We start from the raw sequence: 24,420 nt of genomic DNA on the forward strand, positions 1-24,420 counted from the left end.
ATATCAATACGCAATTTTATACCAATAAATCACTCCAAAAACACCTATAAGGTTTCTAAAAATATGACTTCCATTTCTGAAAGCACAAAAATGATTTTGATTGATCCGGAAGTTAAAGTACAAATGTCCGCAAAATCAATTTTAATTGGCTGTGACATTGCTTGTTAGATTCACTGTGCAATTTTTTCAGAGAATAGTGAGCAAATGATTTAGAAAAAAGTGTATTAAGGGTTTTGGGATTTAAAGCCAGATTTTTTTTTCCTTGAAATATAATCTTCGTCAGATCTACTGCATTTTCACCGAAAAATAAATAAATATAAATTGGGCATTCACTTGTTTTTGCGCCAACCAAAGTTAGCTTTTATTGACATTTGTTTCTTGCTGAAGCGATTTTTTTTTGTTTTGTTTTTTTTTTTTTTTTTACTTCGGCCAATAATTTTTTCTGCTTTGGTCATTCGTTTTAAAAGCCCGCCATTTTTTTTTCTTGAACGCCAAATTACATAGTTTTGACTGCACAAAGAATACAGACACACATATAACATATATGTAATTAATTTATATTACGTTACATTACATTATACTGTACTGTACTGTACTGTACTATTTTTTATATTATATTATTTATTTCTTTGTTACTGTCACATAAATATATCCCTTTTCTCTCTTTCTCTCTTTCTCTCTCTCTCTCTCTCTCACGCACACACACTATCACTCTTATTCTTACTCGTTTACTCGTTCGGTCGTTTATTCGTTTATTCACTTGTTTGTTCGCTCGCTTATACATTCACGCTTCGTATACTTCTTCTATTACTTCTTCTACTTCTTCTTCTTCTCTATAAAAATCTTATTAATTTTATAAGCTAAAAAAGAAAAAAAAAACAAACAGACCAAAAAAGGATCAAGTTTTTTTTTCTGATATATATTTATATATATATTATTATTATTTGTTTTGATTTATATATACATTTTACTTTTTTTTTGTAATTTCCTTCATCTATAATGAGTATTGCATTTGAGTCTCCCACTCCAAGGGCACCGGCCAATGAAGCTTACTTTACGCCACTAAACATGCCAACGATCCATTCTACCGAGGAGACTACCACAACCAACACTCCCTACTTCACAGCACCCATCAACCCAATGCTCCATCAAGAATTCCTTAATGCCATCCACACTCGTCATGCAGCACAACCCACCGTACTTAGTCCCACAGAAACCCCAACACCTGGCCCTCGACTCACTCTCAATGCAGGTGCTCTTGCCAGCCGCCGAAGAGCCACCCCTTCCATGGCCCTGAGCAACATGCCCACAACCCCTCCTACAACAAACTCTTCTCTTCTGGTTGCCATCACACCAGACGAACTTCTGGGTTGGATAACCGCTCGCCCGGACCGCATTTTACTAATTGATGTCCGGTCTTTTGTTCAGTTTAGCCACGCCCAACTACGCACAGCCCTGAACATATCAACACCAAACACAATTCTCAAGCGGCCAAATTTCACTCTTGAAAAGGTTTGCGAAGTGATTGTGCCCGGTGCAGATCGTACTCGTCTTTCCCAGTGGAACAAGGCCGAAAAGATCGTATTCTATGATCAATCGTCAAACGTCATTCCTCCAGCAAGTGCTGCGATATTCTTATCCGAAAAATTCAAAAATGCTGGTTACAAAGGAGATCTCTGTTACCTCAAAGGTAAGTTATATATATAATAAATATAATTTGTAACAAACCTTATAAACTTTTTTTTTCTCGCTTCTTCTTCTAGGTGGATTTGAAGGTTTCTTTGCCAGATATCCTCATCAGTGTGCAACATCTCCTCTCCCAAAAGACTCGCGTGCCTTGGGTGGATCCCTACCTGCTTTTGAAGGGCCTGGACTCAGGACAAACATGACCGCCGCCCCAGGCACACCTGCGCTTCTTTCACGGCGCCGTCCAAACCTCAATCTAAACGCACTACCTACACCATCTCTTGGACCTTTTACTGCACCAATGCCACAGTTTGAAAATCAAGCTTTCAATCCATTCTTCTCAAACATTCGACAGAATATGGAACTATCTCATGGACCGATCCGCGAACGATTTCCGGTACGTTTACCGGCCGAGTGTAACATCGACCCCCGGACAGGTAATGTGGCATGGCATGGTCCAACCCAACCGCGGTCCATTCCTGGCAGTCACATGGACCATTCAACCCACACATTCAGTCCGCCTTCTTGGTTGAGGACCGTTGTAATCAAGGATTCACCCAATCAGAAAGCAGGTGCTCAGTGTCTGGCTGAGATGTATGAGGTAAGGCCCTCCCCTTTCAGTCTACACTGATCTGATAACAGTTCTCTTCTTTAATACTACCGCCATTCTTTCCCCTTCCTCTTCTTTATTTTATTTTATTTTATTCTATTTTATTTTCTGTGGAGGTGTAATTGTGTATCTGGTAGTTAGATTGAATTATAGACCCACACACATAGACACACCCCCCTTTTTTTTTGTCTGTTTGTTTGTTTGTGAAACGGCAGAATATAGAGCCGCCTAATTTTTCTGTCTTTATTATGATTTGCTGTATTAATATTAGTATTCTTGTAAATTCTGCAGAGACTAGAACGAACAGAGCAAAGGCGCCTTCAAAACATCATGCTTTTCCACTCAAAGCACACAAACAATCCGGCTGAATATCCCTTGAGTATCGTTGCAGGCATCGAAATGGGAGCGTTGAACCGGTACACTAATATCTGGCCCTTTGGTAAGATACTGATAATAATAATAATAATAATACCTATATATACCTATAATTGGTGTGTATTTTTATAATTTTCACGCCTTCCTTACTTACTATCTATAAAAAAAACAGAATATACGCGTGTCAAGGTCCAATCATCTGAATCTGGATCGACAGATTATATAAATGCCAGTTTTATCCAATATGCAGACTCTAATTCTCAAGATTCGCCCTTACCAGACCAAGTTAGTCAGATATCTCTTGATACAATGTCGTCAAAGAATGAGGGCTATGCAGGCACCGATTACAGACGATACATTTCCACCCAAGGTCCTCTTCCTGCCACCTTTTCAGACTTTTGGCAAGTTGTCTGGGAACAGAATTCACGCGTCCTGGTTATGCTGACTAAAGAAGAGGAAATGAATAAGGTTAGTATATATATATTATGTGTGTGTGTGTGTGTATGCTCATATATTGAATGTATTATTTTAATATTATTAAATTTTTAGATTAAATGCCATCGTTATTGGCCATCAAATATCAATCAACCTGTACGATATGGTCCATTAACAGTAACCATGCTGTCAGAGACAAAAAGTCTCGTATTTAAGGACAAATCTTCTAACCCTGATGATGCTGTAATACTTCGTCAATTTGTACTCGGTCGACAAGGATCGGAAAAGCGTCGGACCATTACCCACCTTCAGTATACAGGCTGGATGGACTTTGGTGTTCCAGACAACCCGGTCGGTACGCTCCAGGTCATAAAGGCGGCTGATGATGCGCAGGTGTTGTATGAGCTGCAGGCAAAAGAGGATGAGGAAGAGCAGCCTGTTGGACCCATGGTGGTCCATTGTTCTGCTGGGTGTGGGCGGTCCGGCGCATTCTGTGCAATTGACACTGTCCTTCGACGGATAAGTCGAGCAAATCCAGACGACTCCACTCATGATTTGTTGATCGAGACCATATCACGTTACAGAGAGCAACGTCTAAGCATGGTACAGACTCTACGCCAGTTCATCTTTTGCTATGAAGCCATCTGGTGGTGGATGCTTGGCCAAGGTCACACACCTACCTCGGCTCTTTCCCAATGATTATCTTCTATTTCTTCTTCTTTTTTATAATCATTGAAAGAAAGACCTATTTCTTGCTTTACGTGTGTACATTCTGCTTCCTCTCTCTCTCTCTCTCTCTCCATTTTTCTTTTCAAAAAAAAAAAAAAAGAATAGGATTATTTTGCTTTTGGTTTTTGCTTTTGTTATTGCTTTTGATTCATTTCCCTCTTTCATTATGTTTTACGGTTGCTGCTCTTCTTTCTCTGTCATAGTTCCCTCCCTCACCTTTCTCATATATCTCTTCCTTGATATATTTCATTTTTGATAAAGAAGAAGAAGAAATATTTGATTATCTATACAATAATAATATTACAATTAATAAGACTAATAATAATAGTAAGAATACAGTAATTATCTAAATCCCTAAAAGGGGAACCTGTACTTATTATGTCGATTTTTGTTTGGTTTAGCCACCTCTTTTGAAAGTATGTGAGCACCCCCTCACCTCTCTTACAAACAAGAGCACTACAACCACGATGATATGCTAGATACACCTCGAGTCCTGCTCATATACCAAAGTCGGATTTTTGGAGCAAGTTGATCACCGATCCAAACAACTGTGGAACTATCGCTCCTTTCTCTCCTCTTCAAAGCTTTGTAATAAATCCCAACGACTTTGCATTTCAATCCCTTTAAGCGGATCAAAGCTTTACCAAATATATCGGCTCGAAATAATACCAAAGATGCCTCTGTATAGAATTTTCTATTTACCAAATACATCAATATGTGCACGTATATACTTCACTGAATGATACCCACTCTACTGATTTACAAAAAAGAAAAACATCTCGGCACCCTCTACTTCAGGACCCCCTTTTCACTCCTTTCAATTATGGCTTTCTTTCAACTGTTGGATTAGTAGTGCTTTATACAATTTTTTTGACTGTTTTGCATAATTTTTTCATTAAATAATCTTTAGAAGGAGTTGGGTCTGCCTATCGAACAGCTGTATGCAAAGTTTGCAAAGCAATTAACCACTACACAAAGGCCTATTTCAAATGCAAACTTTATAAACAAATTAATGCCGATGATGCTGAGTACTCATGTCTTTGAAAGAGTACCACACCCTTATACATTGTTTTTTATTTAATGTTATTATATCAAATTTGGGACATCAAGCAAAAAAGCTGAGCTTTTTATAGCAATGAAGACAAACACGATATATACAAGAAATTCCACAAGATTGGCCATAAATCAGCAAGATCACCAAGTTGTGAAGCCTATATTGCTTCCAAACAATTCATACTCAAATACAATCTTGGCCAAGGATATCAGGCTTTTACTAGAAAGCTGCCTCTTGACAACTATGTGCATCAGCAGTATATAAACCGCCTAAAGCCACCAATCATTTTTGCTAGCAGAAATACCAAGGAGATAGTATTCCGTTCCAAGATATTTGTAAACTATTACATTAAATTTCGCTCCCAACAGCTGCAAAACAACAATATCCCTCACTGCATCCTTACGCAACAATCTCGGTATTATGTCTGTCAAATGGTGAGTGCAAAAAGAGTTACAGGCAGTACAAACATACCATCATATATACTAGCAGTCTGGAATATATTTATATCTAGTCATAGGGTTATTGTATATATAAAAAAAGATTGAAGCAGGAGCCTTGCAATGTATAGCCGAGGTGTGCACTGAGCTTTCTACAAGCTATCAAAATAATATAGCGGAAAATTTTGAGGCGCGACTTGTGAAGTATTTATACTATCATCTACAAAGCATTTCCATGGTAAACAAAAATGTATTAACAATTCATATAAGACTAGTTCTAAATTATATCGCTCATATACATAGCAAATTGATCCCAATACTATTAAAAATATTGCTAAAAAATATTGCTACCAATATGTTTGCCATGGGGATTCAGTATACCCAAACAATTTGTTATTACCATCGGGTTTCTCTGAAGATGCTATAAAAAAACCGTGTAGACCAAGAATGTCAACCGATAAGAGCTCTCATTAATCAAATGGTAACCATACTTACTCTATCATCTGCTCTCCGAAAAGGCTTACGAATGTATTGAGAACGTCTTTAATTAATATCAAGGAGAACATGAACTTCGTCATGCCTTTGATGTTCGGCGGCTTCCTATACCAAGACTATTTAATGGCTTACTAAAGCCTTCAGTGCATTGGAGATATGTGGCTATTAGTGTAAATGTGTTGTCTGTATTTTGTCAAGGATCTACTGCCAAGAGGCTATGCTAATCAACTTCAATTGTTTCACAAAGTATTTAATTTCAAATTGTTAAGATATAGCAGGTAAATACAATATCTTGAAATCTAAAACCAAGGAAATTTTAGGGGCACAACATTTCCTGGTGGCAGACGACATTTTGATTCCACCAGACCACAAATCGTGACTTTTTCCGTGATGGAATAACTTTATCTGGTCCCTAACGATCCAATCTTATTATAACAATTAATACAAAATATTCATAGAGAATTTCCTTTGTGCTTTAAAAAAAAGAGTGGATGGGGATTACTTACCAGTTGGTAAAAGAAAGCAAAAGGCACGATACGTGTAAGGATAATAAATAATAAAATATCAAGCGAGATTGCGTCAAACTTTAATGACAACAATTCATACTGTTCTGCATAATTGGCTATTGATGTAGTGTATTTGTGACTAATCATTGTTTCTTTATTGTCAACTCAAAATTCAGGGCTACTAACTAAATATACGATATTTGATTCTTCTTTTTTGTATGAGACAACATTGTATTATTAAAATTCCCAAAGATAGGCTGTAACTATTAAAAGAATGAGAGTTAGGTTCCTGGAGAGAGATAGATAAACACAAAATGTGGGGACAATATAGTAAGCCAATGCGTGTAATGAATATACTGTGATGGCATTTTGCCATAACACAACACCTGCTCTAATTTTCTCAAAGTGATGAAATTTACCATTCTCACTGTACCAATTAATAAAAATAATAATAATACTATCGATGATTTGTAATAATGGTGATTGAATTGGGAAACATTTATCTACAAAAGGGAATATCCACTTTTTTTGTGTGTAAGTGTAAGTGTGATGAAAATAAGAAAATAAAGAATCTAATATATATATATATATATTATACTATGAGAGAGAGGGAGAATGAAGGGTAAAGAGACAAGGATGCTATTATGATTATTATTATTGTAGAAAAAAAATGTACAAAAAAACAGATAGGTAGACAGATAAGATATAGATGAATTTAGGGTGTAGAGCTGGTCATTGAAGAAGATGTGTTGATGCGAATAATGCGTCTTCTTGGGACTTTTTTATGTTTTGGTTTAGAATCGATTTTTTTGACGGTGTGTGGAAGGCTTCTGTATGTGAAATGGTCTATGGTGTGTGCAAAGGGTGAAATTGTGTGGTTGACGGATGCCAGATGGGCTAGTTTGGCTGCCATTCCATTATGTACTGGATCAACAACGATATTTTGGTCTAGAGACATGAATAATGGCTGGTCTATGCTCGCTGACGATGGCAGTTCGGGTCCTTCGGTCACATACCATGGTGCGTCTACATCATCTGCATAAATATCCAGTGCTGCAAGTGAGTTTGCAGAAGAAGGTGTGTCATTATAAGAAGATCCCATGTCAGAATGTTCTTCTGAATAATGGCTATCGTTGATTTGTTGTTGATGTTGCAGTTGTTGATGTTGCAGTTGCAGTATTGATGCGTACTCGGTATAAAGTGGATGTGTTGCATTCATCCCCATGGCAAATCTACTGTTGTACAGTCGATTTAATAGTGATAGGTTGGCGGCTGTTACGGGTGCACTGGCAAAGAATTGTGATCTCATTCCCGGTGGTGTATGGGCTCCATTGGATCCATTTACAGACTCAACACCGTCAAAATAGCCGTTCCTGCTACTTCCATCAACAATGCTTGGTATCGGGCTACTACTACTCTGGATCTTGTGAAGTGTATTTGGTTCACAAATTGAAATATCACTAAGAGTTCGGTAGCCAGCTGAATGCTGGGGACGATAAAGAGGTGAGAATTCACGGTGCATACAATCTGCATACGATTGACCTTCTAGTCCAAATGGGTCACCAGCACTGGCTGCACCCAGTGGAACTGGTAAGCCGGTCGATATTGACCTCTGTGGAAAGAGGTCAGGCATAGACATTGTGTCGTAGGCTGGTGTTCCGGCTGTTGAATGAGAAAGGTGGTGGGGGTATGCATGAGGTTGTCCAGGGTCAGAGAATACAGATTGTGGTGGTGAGGGGATACCGCCATTAGCCCTTTTTTGTCGATCGCGTTCTAGTTTTCGCAATTTCTGAATTTTGAGGCGTTCCTCCTGTTGCTGTTTCTTGGCTTTTTCTTGTTCGCTTTGAATGTGACGTAGACTGAGATTGTGGATCATGACCGGCAGATCTTCTTGGAATAAGTTCCGGAGTTGCTTTTCAATCTCACGTTGCAAGAAGTTCCTCACACTGGTTACACTATCAAATGTAGAGCTAACTAAGATACTTTCGAGTGGATCGTTCTTGAAGACGAGAGTGATGCCTTTTGTTTTCGACACTACCAACACAACGATTCCTCGCAGTTTGAGGTCACTAATTCTTAGTAGCATTGGAACTACAAGGGGTTGGTGGGCAGCCAATATGTTCGGTCTCGAATGTCGTGGAAGGTCGGATTGTTTTGTGTGCATTGGGTTTGCCTAATAACCATATATATATACACTTTATCAGTGGACCTTTATTTTTATTTATTTATTATTACATTTAAAATTTAAAGAATTCTTCTTTACCTGAACTTTGGTTTGTAAGACAATGTGAGCATCGCCATTGTAAGTTAATTTAAAGATTCCACGGAACTTATCAGTCGAGAGTTCACCAATTTCTAGAATTTCAAGCTCGGGTGGCTATAGTCGAAAGAGAATTATGTTTAACCGAGCGAATAAGAGTTTTTGTTGTTGTTCTTTTTGTTTATTATTTTCTACTTCTTGAGAAAGTTTACCAAAGTTCCCATGTACAATTCCTTGACTGCAATGTGATCAACAATATTCTTGGGTTTGTTACCCTTGTTTAGAGCAGCCTCGAATTGAGAACGTGCCTCATCATAGAAGTCTGAATCAAACTCTGGCCAATTGAATCGGAATGCCATTATAGCCAGGCAAGATTGTTATTCTTCTTATTCTTATTATGATTGCTGTTGTTTTTTTAGCCTCTTTCTTTCTTTTTTCTTTAAGGATAAATATTTTAATTATTTCTTTAATATATATATATATATAATAAATAAACAACAACAATAAAATAAAATGAGAAGACAGAATCAAGGGGTCCTTTTTGAACTGTGTCTTTTAGCTGTTGTTTTGTTTCAAAAAGAGAATGGAAGCAATGACGGACTGAGACGGTAAAAAAAAAGTATAATTAGATAATGAGCTTGAATTTTGGCTGATTAGCACAAAGTCTAAAAAGAGAAGAAAAAACGAGAAAGAGATATATAGAGAAAGAGAGGGAGAGGGATAGGGGAGGGGAGGGGAGGGTTCTATTGAGATTCAATAGATGTGTATAATTATAATTACAATTTACAATATTTTTTATTTATTTTTTGGTTTTATTATATAATAGAAATATATACAATATCAATATTATAATTTTTTTTAAAAAAAATAACGGTACAATGCCTCCAGCACCAATTTGCGCGAAATTAAAATCCTTTTACGATTTAGTATAAAACCAATTTACGCTTTTGTTCGCATCAGATTGCGCTTTTCTGCGATTCCAGATTGCACATTTTAGGATAAAAGATTTTATTAAAGTGGTTTTAAAACGCCAAAAACATCAAATAACCCCCATAAACCCTCAAAACAAATGTTGTAATTTTCTCTTTTGCCTACTCATTCAGAGAACTTTAATAAATCTGAGCCTGTCACAGCTCCATACAAACAAAAAAAATAAATTATTAAAGTGGTTTTCTATCATCTTTGCAAATTGTTGACAGAATATTGGGTAAAACTACCCAAGCCTTTCCTAGTAGCCTTTTCACTAACTTTCGTAATTCTAGTTCGTAAATATTCGTCCTCCTTTAACATGCTTCGTTTGACGGAATTATTGATCGTGGCCCAAAAATTTTCGATAAGATTGAGCTCTGACAAGTATTTTAGAAGATACAGGGGCCTGTAACTTCTCCTCACAGTCATTTTATCAATGTCCTTAAGAGTGCGGATTAGCGAGTTACCTATTTAATTCATAATATTTGACATAAGCTTCATATAATGACCAGTACATATATTCCTTTTCGATAGGTTTTATGCTGGTACTTTCTTTCTTTCTTTTTTTTTCTTTTTCTTTAGGGTGCACTTTTTTTATAATCGATAATTTTTATATGTAAAATTGGAAAACCATAAGGCTTTATGGGATCTTAATTTTTCTAAATTCTTCTACCGCTGAGATGTTCGTTTTACTATTTAGAAACTCTTTAGGATGAGACATCTGCTACTTTTCTGCAGAAATAGTTTTCTTTGACAATATAAAGGCTCATTGTTTAAGTAGTGCGGCCAAAATAATATTTTTACTTTTATCCAATAATATATGTTTCTGAGTTTCTAACTCACATATATAAAGCTAGAAAACCATAAGGCTTTATGGGATCTTCATATTTTTAACTTTTAACTGCTTTAAAGTTCTCTTTGTATTATTTAAAAGCACTATTCAGTAAAAAAATCTTCTACTTTTCTGCAAAAAGATTCTTCTTAAACTAGATAAAGTGTCAATATTTAAGCATGGCAACAAATGTAAGATTCCTTTTTTTTTTCAGCCAATTATATTTGTTTCGGAGTCTTGCATAAAAGTTGTATAATGTATCGTGTTACATAAACGACTCTAAATTGCCATTCATGGAATCGGGTTTAAATCCAAAAAATGGCCTCTTTTCAAAAATTGTCTATTATTTAAAAAAGGTGCACCCTATGAGCAAATAGCTTAATTGCTGCTCTAATCTCAACCGTGAAGTCACCTTTGATCTCTTTCATTCTTCACTAAATAAGTCTACGCCCTTGCTGGGGATATACGAATAAATTAAAAAGGAATCATTAGGTACTGGGAGAGTGCTATTTATTAAATAGAGTCAAATAGTATTGCTTATGGACCACTTTTTTCCTGAACTTTGGCTTTTAGAGCATGTTAAATATACTCGATTAGGTTCCAATTCGAGTTTTGAAATGCCCACTAGTTAAAGCATTCGATTTCCTAAAAGCATTGGTGATTAATTTGAAGAGAAAGGTGTTAGGAAGAGAAAAGTAAAGAATACCAGTATGTATATTATATATATATATATATATAGATGTGTGTCTATAATATGTACAAGTTACATTGATTGCTGTCATATAAAAAAACTAATATACAACCCAGGTATTGTGGAATGTGGAATGTGTAATGTGTGATGTGTGATGAGTTTTGCTCTCTCTTTTCTTATTCTTCCCATTTTATTAATCTAATCATTCGTGCAAGTCGTAAGAAGAAGAAAAGATAATTAAAGTGACATAATAAACACACTGATTATTTTCCCGAGGAAGCAATATGACAAATTGTGTAGTTTCATGAACTAAGTTTAGGGTAATTTAAATGATGATTAACCTGAAGTCTCTATCGATACATATACATATATCTGTGTGTATGTTGGTGGGTGTAAAACCAAATGCTAATAAACTATAACAGTCGAGCCCAAGATATATTCTCTAAATATACAGCTGTGTATATATATTATGCCATAAAATGAAAACAAAGAAATAATCTAAGAAGAACTATCGAGCTTAACCTGAGCCAATGATTTTCCGTGACCAAACCCAAAAGGTGTTGTTGAATCTGCAGGATCCATTCTGCAAAAAAAAACATAAATATGACAGCTTTGATATTATTTTAGAAGATTATACTTACTCCTTAAATTCATAGTGGCCTTCACCATCAAATCGCAATAAATACTCATGGTGACGTACAAGAGAAGGTCTACATATTACAGCAACAAAAAATAAATAAATTTCATTCGGAATCCCATAGGTTCGAATAAAAGGCTCATACCTGTGCGAGACTGTGAACAAGGTAATTCCCAATTTACGAGCATGTTCATACATAATACCCTCGATGTCTACACTCACGGCACTTGTACATTCATCAAGAATAGCCTAAAACACAATATTAGTAAGCTAATAAGAACAAGCTACACCAATATTGTACTTACAAACTGCGGTTTATGGTAAAAGAGGCGTGCCATAGCTACGCGTTGCTTCTCACCGCCAGAAAGGCTACAAGAAAGAGTTAGTATTGATACATAAAAGTGTCTTGATTACTTACACATCCGCCCAGTCTTGAACAGTGTCCCAGCCGCCCTCACGCTCGACTATATAACCAAGGTGAACATTTTCCAACAATGCCATCAAATCATCATCATTGAAGCCACGGGAATGTGCTTCAGCGACAGTATCAGGATAGATAACTTGATCACGGAAGGTACCCAAGGGAAGGTAAGGCTTCTGCGGGACATAAAAGAGTTTGTTTGGTGCAGGCTTTGTAACAGTTCCACCTTTTACATCATGGGCATATTCATTTAACTTGTGTACTTGGCTATATTTCGGAAATAAAGCTTATATCTTACCAAACAAAGGCCACAAATCACCAAGAATACGGAAGAGTGAGCTCTTACCGCACCCGTTTGGACCAGAGATCAAGCAGTTCATTCCGGTTGTAACCTTGAATGAAAGATCCTTGAGCTAATTTAAAATAGTTAGAATAAAAATGAAAAACTGTATACACAAATGATAGACTTACAAGAATATCGTTATTAGGTGTAACAATTGGGACCTTGTCAAATAGGATAATGCCATCCTTTACAATAACCTTGCCCTTCATATCCTTGGCATTTACAACTAAAGCTTCCAGTGAGTAGCCTATTCTTTTTTCTTTTCATTTTGCAGAATATATAGTTACCTGTGTTTTGGTTGATTCCACTCTCAGAGTCAGATACCATAGTACGTTTGTACTTTCCTTCGCGGACATCATTCAAAACATCAAACAAATCGGCAACTCGAGACTACAAAACTTATGTGAGCCAATGTATTTTCTACTTCATAGTTTTCATTATTGTTAGCTATTTTCCTCACAGTATATCCTGCAAAGCGAGTCAGGTCACGGCCAGTCAAAATCAAACGACCGACTGCCTGAGAAAGGTTGATCAGGTAGCTTGCTACAAATATTTATAAATTATAAATTTCCATGTAATACTTCAAGCTTGATATACATATACATATATTCTAAGTTAATTACTTACAGTTTCTCGAATACTCTTCCATAATTACAGTGGGATCAGATGACTGGGAGCCCATATTCTTGGTAGCTAAAATATCAAACATAAATATTTGATATATGTTTTTTTTTAAAAAGTGATATAACTTACCGTATTTAGGATTAAACACCGGACGAGCGAGTAGACTGAGAAAAGAGAAACTTGTTTATTACAAGAAGCTAATTATTACTAAGAGTAGTCACTTACTAATAGGCTGTCATTGTAGCGCAGTATTTGACAAGAACGGAATCAAAGATACCGTTCAAAAAGCGGAGTGTGTACACTTTACGAACATGGTTTACAATCTATAAAATAAAAACCTAAATATTCAAACCAAAATGTCTTTTGGAGCTCTCATAAAAAAATTACCTTTTGGAATGTGCCATTTACTACTTCTTTCTCACGTTCACCGCCACCATAGAAAGCAATTTCCTCAGAATGAGTAATAATACGGGACTATATGATGCTGTGAGCCCAGGTGGCACAAATGAAAATAATTATAAAAAAAAGATAAAGAAAAATATCACTTACATGGGCAAAGCGGAAGTCACCCTCAAGTTTTTGTTCGATGGCAGTATCTAATATACGAGTCAAATGTTAATCCCTGTACAACGCAAATTCCGAACCGCAGTACATACATCGTCCAAAGGGAGGAGAGAATGCCCGAAGAATGACACCAGACATGATAAAGTAAGAGATCATGAAAAATGGTGCTTCGTTACCACTACAAATCGAAATTATAGTTTAATTTATATTACAGCATTACCAGCCCCTTTTTTGCAGTCCCTTACATAGCTTCACCTAGTTTATAGGCAAACAAAAAAATATCAACTACTGGTTTGGCAATATCAGAGTATAAATGAGATAGATTTTCTGAGAATTTGTCGATATCCTGGGTCAACAACTGGTCGGCGTTCTGAAGACGATTATCGAGATTTGATATCTTATAGAAAGTGATGCCATCCAGGTACTGGTTGTGGGCATGCTATTAAAATAAATACGCACACACACACACACTCACAATAGGGTCAATATATGCATGTTTTTCCCTTAATAAATTTACCATAGTCAGACGTTCGCGGAAACACAGGGCAAGTGCGCTAATAGACAGTTTAAGGGAGTTGTTGACGATACTCATTGGCCACTATAGTATAGTATGAGAAATGGTTTGCTCGCTTTATACTCAATTAACTTGCCATCATTAAGCCAAATTCTACAATAGCCTTTGCAACAAATTCCTTTCTGTTGCGGGATACAATAGCTTTTACTACAGAACTGGTAAAATAATTTCAAAATTTAGTGTCGTCTTATCGCGCAGCTTCGTTATTTATCTACTATACCCATTGAATGCCGAGAACCTAAAGAGAAATACAGTTATTAGCAATCAAGCAAATATTACTATTTAAGAATAATATTACCAAATATCAAGCCATGTACGGGCAATAAGTACAGTTGCAAGAATTCCAAGTAACCCAGCTTCTTTTGTAAAAAGGCCTAATAGTCAAAACTCATTAACAATCAAGTACTTTTGGAATTCTTAGAAGACAGAGACTTGCCTGGAACACAAATAGGCAAAAGTTTGCGCATTTGCTCAAAGAATTGGGAATTCACACCCACTTTGTGTTTCTGCTTGCGTTTTGTGCGAGTATCTTTCTGCGCAGTCTGGGTTGTTAAGAGAAAGCGATTTTTTGCCTTGTAGAGTGCGTATATGAGCGTAATGAGAAAGACTCCCATGGTGGGGGTCTTTGCCTTTTTGGCCAGCAGTGACAAGACGTTTGCCATGGGGTGCGATGAAGGAGGTAAAAGGAAAGTTGTAAAACCGATTTCTAATGCACATTATCGGGGACTATAATACAAATCCCGATAGAAAGGACTGTCGTGGGTCTGTGGTGGGGTACTCGCAAACTCACAAACTCAATTAAAACAATTAAACGCATATATACGATGCAAGATAAACTAAAGCCATGATCAGGCCGTATTCTTTTGGTGGCTGTTTAGACCGCTACAACTAGTAGCAAAGTATGGCCCTTTACCGATACTTCCTAGAGATATAAATATAGGTCTTGAATGAGAAAACTATAAAGCTACAGTGAACATTCTACAGCACGTGATCTGGGGAAATTGACGGGATACAGAATGTGACCTTGGCCCTGAATTTCAAAGTCAACACCAGTCTCGCGAAAGTTTTTGTCTTAAGAAACTGAAGCGCTGAGTAAGGAAGATTGAAGCAATTGCTGCGTTTGAATTGATTGATTTAACCTTTTTTTTGCATTGAGTAGAAGTAAATTTTGCTCTCAAAGATCATTTCAATATTAATAGTTTGAAATACAATCGATGTAGTAGTAAGGAAATACAGGTGATAAGTAGAATCAAAATGAATAATTTCCGAATTAGGCCAACTGTGGCGACATAGTAAAAGAAGCATTTTCTTATGACATCTCATAGACAAGTCCCAACGCAAAAAAGGAAAACTTTCGTTTCTATGTTGCATTTTCTTCATCATCTCTTGATTTACCTTGCTTTACGTTATTTAGTTTTTTTTTGTATTCTTACACATGAGCTAAATTTCAATCTTTGTGAACGATATATAGAAGAGAAACTCGTCAAAGTCAAAAATATTTACAACAATTACTCACACAAAGACAGCACAGAATCAATCCATCTCATTAGCTTGTCGCATTACTTCTTTGTTCTCAATGACATTTATGCCTTTTATCGAATCAAGCACAGTTACAGAAACTTAACCTTTTCCAGATTGAATTCTCGGAAAACCTCTATCTCATACGAAGTACTGTCAATTCTTGGCCTGCTGAAGATTGAACATATATTTCAAGAGCTTATGATGAAGTAATCTTAGCCATTACACAGAGAAAATTATCGATCTTAAACTCTCTACACACATCTACAGAATCATATCTCTAAAAATGCGATTTGAAGAAGAATGAACCTTTTGAAATATTGACCACCCAAATATACATCCAGGAATTACGGTTCTAGAAACTGTTTGTGCAGAGCGAACTTCAGTTGCCATAACCGTACTCGAATTAATACTCAGCTCCAAGTCTTGCCCAACCAGAATGGATTACTGTAGCCGCAGTAAATATACATGTATTCTTGAATTGTGCACCTTACAAATATATTTTACAAGACGTATTTTCAAGAGTTACTAACCGTTATGAATGGATCGCATTTTCAAATAAACAGTACAGAAAGGTGTTATTAGGATATTAGGTAGCATATTGAACCTTTTAGTATTATTATTTATATAATGTTTACTCTACTTTTTGTCTATATAAAAAAACTTTGAAAAAAAAAATCCCAAGAAATGCTCCTTATTTTTTCGAATTGTGCGTCTTTTACAATGTGCTTTACCGCAGACATGTAAAGAAGACCAAGGCAATATTTGATAAGTTTTTTTTTGGTATGATATCACATTGATTACACTTAGTGTATAAACTGTTATAATGAGCACATATTTCAAATGTTATACCTTTCTGAAATACTCAACAATAAACAAAATATTCATTTTCATATTTAATTCTTTCTATGATCTTACTGTGTGACTTCTCTCACATTGAGAGTTTGCGCATTATACCAAATATTCCTTTTATGCTGAACTCCCCTTTAGTAAACAGCCACTGTTTACAAAAAAAATCAATAAATTATCCTGTTAACTTTCAGACTCAAGTTCTTTATGATCTTTCACTCAAAATTAATACACCAATCTCAACAGATTGCTCTCCTGCTAATATTCTTTGCATGGAATCATTTTCCGAGATCCACTACATGGAACAACACTTTAATGAACCCACTGTCTTGGATGCCCAAGATGCGACCGAGGAAATTCCTTCCTTGAGACGTAGTCGCCTTTCGAGTAGTTCAGACGACTCTTCCGGAGACTCTTTCTCCGAAAATGATGATTCTAACGATGAAAGAGATACCATAATCCCTACTACATTTGCCAATTTGAGTAATCGTCGACAGGTCTTATTTTCTTCAGAATCGGAATCAGAGTCAGATACACATGTTGTCAATCGTTCTCGCGTATCTTTGCCTGTGCCATCATCATATATGTATATGCCAAAACGCCAGATCGAAGAGGCTGTTCTCGAGAGTATTACTCACCAACTACACGCTGATAAACTTCCTGGAATTCTTACTATTCTCTCTTCTCATACCGCAAGTACGACTTCAGATGAAGTCGAGATCGATTTGTCTTGCTTACCTCGAGATCAACTTGTTCGCGTTCTAATTTATGTTGAAGCATGTATCGCCGAGCAAAACGGGGGACCTCCTGTGAACATTGCGGATTATATCAAAGAAGAGCTACACCAGCATAATGTATCAGATGATGGAAGTGATGAAGAAGAGGCTCTTCATCAGGCATATCGAACCCCAAAAAAATCAATACGACGAAAGAGGCCCGGGTTATCTGGTGTAAGCAGAGATAATTCCAACACAAACGATCACTCCTTTGGGCCTTCGGATGGCCCTATATCTATGGCAAGACTTTCTCAACAATCAGATTTACCAAAACGTAAAAGAACTCCACGCAAAAAGGTGACCCAATCATGCAAGCGAGAAAATGATCAGAAACAGCGTAAAAATGGCGATGCATTAGTATCATCTCCGTGTGTAATCCAAGATCCAAATTGTATTGCATCTACAAAACCCAAACGAAGGGTGGCCCTTCACAAACGCCGTCTATTGGAGGATATGCTTTTACCTTCAGATGAAGAAAGTATCAATGAATATGAAGATAACGGTGATATCGTCGTATTTAGTGATGAAAAAATGGACTTTCATGTCACAGGCAATCAGACGATAACACACCATTCTTTAGCACCTTCAACAGTACCTTGCAATATTGTTCCACCAGTGATAGAAGAAGATGCGGATGATGTTGAGGAAATTGACATTATGGTGTAGGGTTCATAACTTTTTTCATGCGTTCTTATATTCAACAACCTCTGCTTTTTTCCAATTCTTCACCTCACCTTATTCCCTTTTCATATCCATGTACTATTTTTCATTAACATTTTTCAATATGGAAACGTGGCTCGTATATACTATGTAATTATTTGGATTAATTTTTAAAGTTTATACTATTTTGTTCAATAACAATATTTATGTGTATATACTGGAAACCCCCAAGCTCTATTTACGACTAATTTTTGATTATTACCATTATATTTAACAATGTCGCTCAATTTGAATAGAATACTATTTTTCCACTTTTATTAGAAAAGTCGAAGTTTTGGTGGAAGAATGTTTTTACTTTATCTGATATAATATAAAATATTGTTGAGACTATTAGCCGTAGTCAAAGCATATTTTATTACTAACATGTATATTAACTTTTGATGAATGTTGCTGCGGTGAAGTCTGGTAATTAAAGTTAATTTTCTCACCTCAGCATCAACATCTTTGAAATCAAGGAATTTGCTGTATATCTTGATATACCTTCAATTGTTTCTATATGATCTTCTGATCATAATTGGGAGGTCAGAAGCAGAAGGTTTTCTACCCAAAAGATATGAGATGTTCTTTGTCCAATTACTTTAATGAGTAGTCATAGTTCAAACGAACCACACGTTTGGCTACACCTCAAAAGTGCTCGATCCAATTGGATTCACATTGAAATCTGAAATATTGCTTAAATTTACGTCTCGTCTCTTCTACCACTGCTTTGATTGAAGACTTTTGATTTTTTTTCTAAAAATAAAAAGTAGAATAGGAGGTCAAGAAGTTTTGGGTACAGAAATAGTTTTCTGTTTCGTCTTTGTTACAAACCACATTCACTTTTTTTTTGACAGACCATTAGGATAGAGATACATCTAAACCCCGTATTTTTGCATAATCTTTTGGGCAGTAATGGACTGCACCCTTTCTACACTTGCCTGGTTCTCTTTGCTTCTGATAATTTAAGACATGTGCTTACAAAGCGGTCGAGGAATAATACATCTATCCTTGAAAAAAACATGTATTTGAAAGCGGAATTTTTCATTCTCCAAAATGTGTTTTGGCTTCAGTACTTGGGGGTGGACAGACTAAAAGTTCAAAAAAGGGCAAAAAAAAGAGCGAAAGTTTTTAATCGACTCTAATTAGCTAGTTTTCATTGCCACTAGGATTGAGAAGAGAAGCGTTTTTTTGTGGAGAAGATGTGCCATATAATGAGAGGTCTAGAAAAACATGTGATAAAAGGCTCTCACTTAATGACAGAGACGGGATTATAAGCACTATTTTATTTAATATGTACTTTAAACTAATTTTGAACTTTTTTTTTAAAGATGTGGACAGCCATAAATTAGTCTGATTGACTAAGTTCTGGATGAACTTGTTTTGCCTTTTTTTTGCTTTTAATCTGTCCACACCAAGTGGTTAAGAACAAAGCCTCAGTATCCTTCTTTCTCTCCAATTATATTGAAGCACTGTATTTTATTTTTCAAAGGTATATAAATAAAGTTTTCAGAAATGTCAAAACCAAAGACTGCTCGTTCGAACATATTAAGAAACGTAATCTAAATCTTAGTAATAGTATTTTTTTTAGCTCTATTATTTTAAAAAACTTATATATTTCTGAAAAAATGCTTTGTTTTAATATGCTTTTTGTAGCTGCAATAAAAATATAATATAAAATCAATTTTTATATAAGCAAAAATTGGACAGGTAGTTTTTTCAGAACAATATATATAATCAACTTAAATGATGATCATTCTAAAGTCTTTTAATATGTAAAAATGGTATTGAATATAATACATTAGAAAAAGCTCTTCTGACTTTTTGGACTCTTTTTATTATATGATTATAAGCCATGACCTTAAAGATATACAATATATCTTTAATTGATAAAAACAAGCTTATATTGACGTTGTCATAGACTTTGTTTGAGATAGAGCAGGCTCGACATGTAATGTATCGTAAGATTAAGTCAATCAGTTACAGGTTAAACTAAAATGGGTGTTTCTATCCACACAACGGAAGACATTATCACCTCCCGGCAGCTGGGGTTGTGGTATACTTATAAAAGAAGTTCTGTTTGTTCCTCTTTTCTTTTTTTCTTTTTTCTTCTTTGGTTTTTAATTCACTATGAGCCACAGTGATAAATAGACTGAAGGCATTGTGAATGTTCGCCATATTCAGAACCAAACTTTGACATCAACCATAATTACCCCACAAACTACCACGATAGAATCATATCACTAACAGAAAACGTGATAAGTATGCAAGGATCATATTTTTATAAAATTACACTCAAGTTTGGGAATTTAAAATGTCTTCAGTTGTTGCTATAATTGTAATAATCAATTAATTGACATGAGTTGAGATATGTAATATCTGCATATGAGTTGATATTGAATTATTCCGATAATCACATCTCTATAGAGTTAAGCATCTTTTAAAAACAGTAATATATCCCTAATAATACAGGTTGAATATAATGATATACTCAAACCAAAAAAAGCAGCTCAAGCTATTCGATAGTTCAAGCAGACAAAATCCTAAAGTATGGAAATACTTGATTATCAGGGTTTCTATCCCTTTTTTTTTGAATATATAATAATTCCCGAGTCTAGTGGTACTAACATGATAGAGCTATAACGTTATCAACCGCAAAAAAATTATTTCTTACAATTTATAATATACTATATATAATAACATTGTTAGCCTTGCAAGCTGGAAACCTTGAATAGTCTATTTTAACCTGTCTTTCTTATTTATTGATTTATTTCTCCATTCTTCCCAATTCTATATATCTAATAAAATTAATTCTAATTTTGCCTATAGTACTACAGTATAGTCAACTAACGACCTCAAATTTATACTTTATTCTGAGAATAGGCAGTAGTTTGATCCCGCTTACACGACATCAATCTCAGGTTGATGACCATAACATTCTATGAAGATCTTGGGAAAAAGGGAAAGGATCTTCTATTCCAAGTCTGATTCGCTAGTCAACCACAGAAATCATGTAGAATAATATTGATGGGCTGTCAAATACACATTCATTCAGAGTAATTCTGTATCAAGCTCAAGGAAACATATTTCCTTATGCTGAAGGCCTTGTAACTCTGAGACATACAGACGAAATCAAACTGATCGGCAATTAGTACTTTTTTTTTGCGTCTGTGTACACAACTATCTAACCTTATAGAATAATACTAGCTTATTGGGATTAGCAAATAGTTCTCACTAGCAATAAGCTAGAAGTAGTAACCTCAGCTTGATAGTATTCTATTAATTAATAGTGATGTAGACAAGCAATCTTGTCTTTACTAAATAAAACCCAAGTTTGGCAATGGTTTTCTTGAGATCTGCTATCTATATCACCATATTCATTAATAACATCGCAATTAGCTGACCGCTGCTTTCTAAATAGCAGTGAAAGACATTTTGGCATATATTATACAATCTACTCCTACAATTAAAGGTGATGTTGGGCTACAAGGCATTTTAAAAAATGGTTACTGGAACTCTTATTAAACAGTATACTGTATTCTATATACAAATAGGTAAAATTATATATGGTCTTGGAATATTTTTTCAGCTCATTGATAGCTAACGAAAGTAACTAGAATAAGGTTATTGGCGGATTATACAAAGGTTTCAAAAAAAAAAGTAGATATGATTCAATCACAGTGTCATCTAACTTGATGCCTTGCATTCTATTCAATCCCGGCTATAAGACTAGATTTTCCCATTCTAGGAATTTTGCCACATACATGAACCTTTTTTTATGGTCTAGATACTTCACAGATTCAAATACTTGCACATAATGGCAATGGCTTCTAAGAATTTTATATTATTCAAAAACCAAAAGTCATATTCCGTTCAAACACTCCTATTTAGGCTTAAGAAAACACGTTTAATGTACAACTATAAACTAATAAATAAAATTGTATTTGAAATAAACAGTATCTGTCAAGATGTATATCAGTCGAAAGTAATCACATTTCTATACCAAAAGAAAAATTCCATCGTAGAATATCAAACAACATATATATTTTTTTGGAACCGTCCATTTTACTATGCTTTCTAAATTCCAGGTCCTATATATACCCACATAGAAGATTCTCTTCATCTACATTAACACACAAACTATCGATCTCAATGATTTGGGAAGAAATCTTTGTTCTTCTATCATTATCCCTCTCCGTATCAGCCTCCCCGGCTGCATTAGGCCCAAATGTTCCTTCCACGGATTTATCTTTAGATGCCGTTAAACCGGTACTTGGAGCACCTCGAACCTTCCCTCTTGCTGTCAACGATTTTTCTAATAACTTTGGTGTCCCCTCATTCGATGGATCTAATGGATTTGGAGATTTTAGTGGCTCTGATAATTTCGACGACTCCAGTAGCTTTAGCAATTCAAACAGCTTCGACAACTCTGGTGACGGGGATAGCTCCAGTAGCTTTAGTAATTCAAATAGCTTCGACAACTCTGGAGACGGTGATAGCTCTAGTAGCTTTAGCAACTCAAACAGTTTCGACAACTCTGGTGATGGTGATAGCTCTAGTAGCTATAGCAACTCAAACAGCTTCGACAACTCTGGTGGAAATGGTGATAGCTCTAGTAGCTATAGCAACTCAAACAGCTTCGACAACTCTGGTGGAAATGGTGATAGCTCTAGTAGCTATAGCAACTCAAACAGCTTCGACAACTCTGGTGGAAATGGTGATGGCTCTAGCTCAACTAGCTTTAGTAACACTAATAGCTTCGACAACTCCGGTAATGGCAGCTCTGGTAGCTTTGATAATTCCAATTCTTTCGGTGGCTCTGGTAACTTCGGTAATGGTGGTGGCGTTGACGGCACTGTAAATTTCGGTAATGGTGGCGGTGTTGGCGGCTCTGGTAACTTCGGTAATGGTGGTGGCGTTGACGGCATTGTTAACTTCGGCAATACTGGAGGTGTTGGTGGCTCTGGTAGCTTCGATAACTCTGGTGTACCTGGTAGTCCTGGATTCGACGGAACCATAACCGTGAATTTTCCTTTAGTGGGTGATCCTAACAATGCTGGTGGCACTGGCAACTATATTCCCGGAATCGATGGGTCTGTAAATGGTAACTTCCCTGGCGTTGGTGGATCTGGAACTATTAATATCCCTGGAATTGGATTTCCCGTCAATGGTATCCCTGGAGTTGGACTTCCTGTCAATGGTATCCCTGGAAATGTTGGACTTCCTGTCAATGGTATCCCTGGAAATGTTGGACTTCCTGTAAATGGTATTCCTGGATCTGTTGGACTTCCTGTAGCTGGAACTCCTGTAGCTGGAACTCCTGTAGCTGGTGTGCCTGGCTCTGTTGGACTTCCTGTAGCTGGTGTTCCTGGAACTGTTGGTGGAACTCCAATTCCCGTACCACCAAACTATGGTCAAATTCCCGGCTCTGTTGTGCCTGTATCAGGTGGAACTCCAGTACATGCTGTACCAGCTCCAGGCGGTACCACCTCTCGTACATCTCCTAGAACAAGTGGGACTCATAATCCCACCGTACCAGTGCCTAGTCATCCTTCTGGTAATGTAGCTCCCGGAACTCCTGTTCCCGCCGCACCTGTGCCTAGTGGCCATCCTGGTCATGTAGCTCCTGGAACTCCTGTAACCCATGGAACTCCAGTTCCTGCTGTACCTGTACCCGTACCAGGCGGTGTCGCTGCTCCTATAGCTCCTGGAGCCGGCGGAACTAGTTTAGCTCCCGTTCCTGTTGTGCCTGTACCCGTATCCGGCGGTGTCCCTGTTCCACTAGCACCAGGAATTAGTGCAGCTGGACTTCCTGCAATCGGTGTACCTGGCGGTGTGACTGTTCCTATAATGCATGGTCCTGACGGAAGTATCATCCCTTTACCTGTACATGGTGGAGTTACTATTCCGGTGGCCATTGGTGCTGATGGCAAACCTATTCATCTTGTTCATGTTCCCGATGCTGCTGGTATTGTCGCTCCTGTATTGCATGGAGCTGATGGAAATCCTGTTCAAATTATGCATGTAGCTCCTGGTCTCCCAATTGCTGTTCCTACTGTGCCTTTACCTATTGGTATTGTCCCAACTGTCCCAACAGTGCCTGTAGTTCCAGGTTTGCCTTTACCTATTGGCATTGTCCCAAATGTCCCAGCTGTGCCTTTAGTTCCTGGTGTACCTTTACCTATTGGAATTGTCCCAACTGTCCCAACTGTGCCTTTAGTTCCTATTGTTGTTCCATCTCTTACTGGATTAACTATTCCTAGCGGTATCACTCTCTCTGGAAATGGATCATATCTTGAGCAAGAGGTTAGTACATAGTAATTTAGACGTTTTTACTAG

At 36.6% G+C, this 24,420-nt stretch overlaps 4 protein-coding genes across 4 annotated transcripts; 2 read left to right on the forward strand and 2 right to left on the reverse strand.

Annotated features, from left to right (window-relative positions):
• Nucleotides 1-681: 681 nt before the first annotated feature.
• Nucleotides 682-3,917, forward strand: PHYBLDRAFT_135579 (hypothetical protein). The gene is made up of 8 exons (XM_018429730.1): nucleotides 682-1,690; nucleotides 1,764-1,800; nucleotides 1,879-2,100; nucleotides 2,173-2,287; nucleotides 2,588-2,735; nucleotides 2,844-2,903; nucleotides 3,009-3,139; nucleotides 3,221-3,917. The coding sequence occupies exons 1-8, from the start codon at nucleotides 1,000-1,002 to the stop codon at nucleotides 3,803-3,805; spliced, it is 1,989 nt and encodes a 662-aa protein (XP_018288048.1). The 5' UTR covers nucleotides 682-999; the 3' UTR covers nucleotides 3,806-3,917.
• A 3,125-nt stretch (nucleotides 3,918-7,042) lies between these two features.
• Nucleotides 7,043-8,946, reverse strand: PHYBLDRAFT_116025 (hypothetical protein; the record flags this gene model as incomplete). The annotated part of the gene is made up of 4 exons (XM_018428494.1): nucleotides 7,043-7,294; nucleotides 8,048-8,500; nucleotides 8,591-8,704; nucleotides 8,800-8,946. The coding sequence occupies 4 exons, from the start codon at nucleotides 8,944-8,946 to the stop codon at nucleotides 7,043-7,045; spliced, it is 966 nt and encodes a 321-aa protein (XP_018288049.1).
• A 2,573-nt stretch (nucleotides 8,947-11,519) lies between these two features.
• PHYBLDRAFT_135582 (hypothetical protein) lies at nucleotides 11,520-14,902 on the reverse strand. Its single transcript, XM_018429731.1, has 20 exons — nucleotides 14,679-14,902; nucleotides 14,541-14,616; nucleotides 14,463-14,480; nucleotides 14,319-14,397; nucleotides 14,186-14,266; nucleotides 13,914-14,107; nucleotides 13,761-13,846; nucleotides 13,654-13,700; nucleotides 13,492-13,578; nucleotides 13,330-13,427; nucleotides 13,188-13,268; nucleotides 12,941-13,019; nucleotides 12,768-12,870; nucleotides 12,609-12,706; nucleotides 12,436-12,550; nucleotides 12,135-12,363; nucleotides 12,022-12,085; nucleotides 11,862-11,965; nucleotides 11,721-11,789; nucleotides 11,520-11,662 (listed from the first exon to the last, which is right to left on the reverse strand). The coding sequence occupies exons 1-20, from the start codon at nucleotides 14,854-14,856 to the stop codon at nucleotides 11,578-11,580; spliced, it is 1,971 nt and encodes a 656-aa protein (XP_018288050.1). The 5' UTR covers nucleotides 14,857-14,902; the 3' UTR covers nucleotides 11,520-11,577.
• A 1,766-nt stretch (nucleotides 14,903-16,668) lies between these two features.
• Nucleotides 16,669-18,051, forward strand: PHYBLDRAFT_60333 (hypothetical protein; the record flags this gene model as incomplete). Its single annotated transcript, XM_018440631.1, has 1 exon — nucleotides 16,669-18,051. The coding sequence occupies one exon, from the start codon at nucleotides 16,669-16,671 to the stop codon at nucleotides 18,049-18,051; it is 1,383 nt and encodes a 460-aa protein (XP_018288051.1).
• Nucleotides 18,052-24,420: the final 6,369 nt, after the last annotated feature.

The sequence above is a fragment of the Phycomyces blakesleeanus genome, assembly GCF_001638985.1.
Source record: "Phycomyces blakesleeanus NRRL 1555(-) unplaced genomic scaffold PHYBLscaffold_20, whole genome shotgun sequence".
Classification (NCBI taxonomy): domain Eukaryota; kingdom Fungi; phylum Mucoromycota; class Mucoromycetes; order Mucorales; family Phycomycetaceae; genus Phycomyces; species Phycomyces blakesleeanus.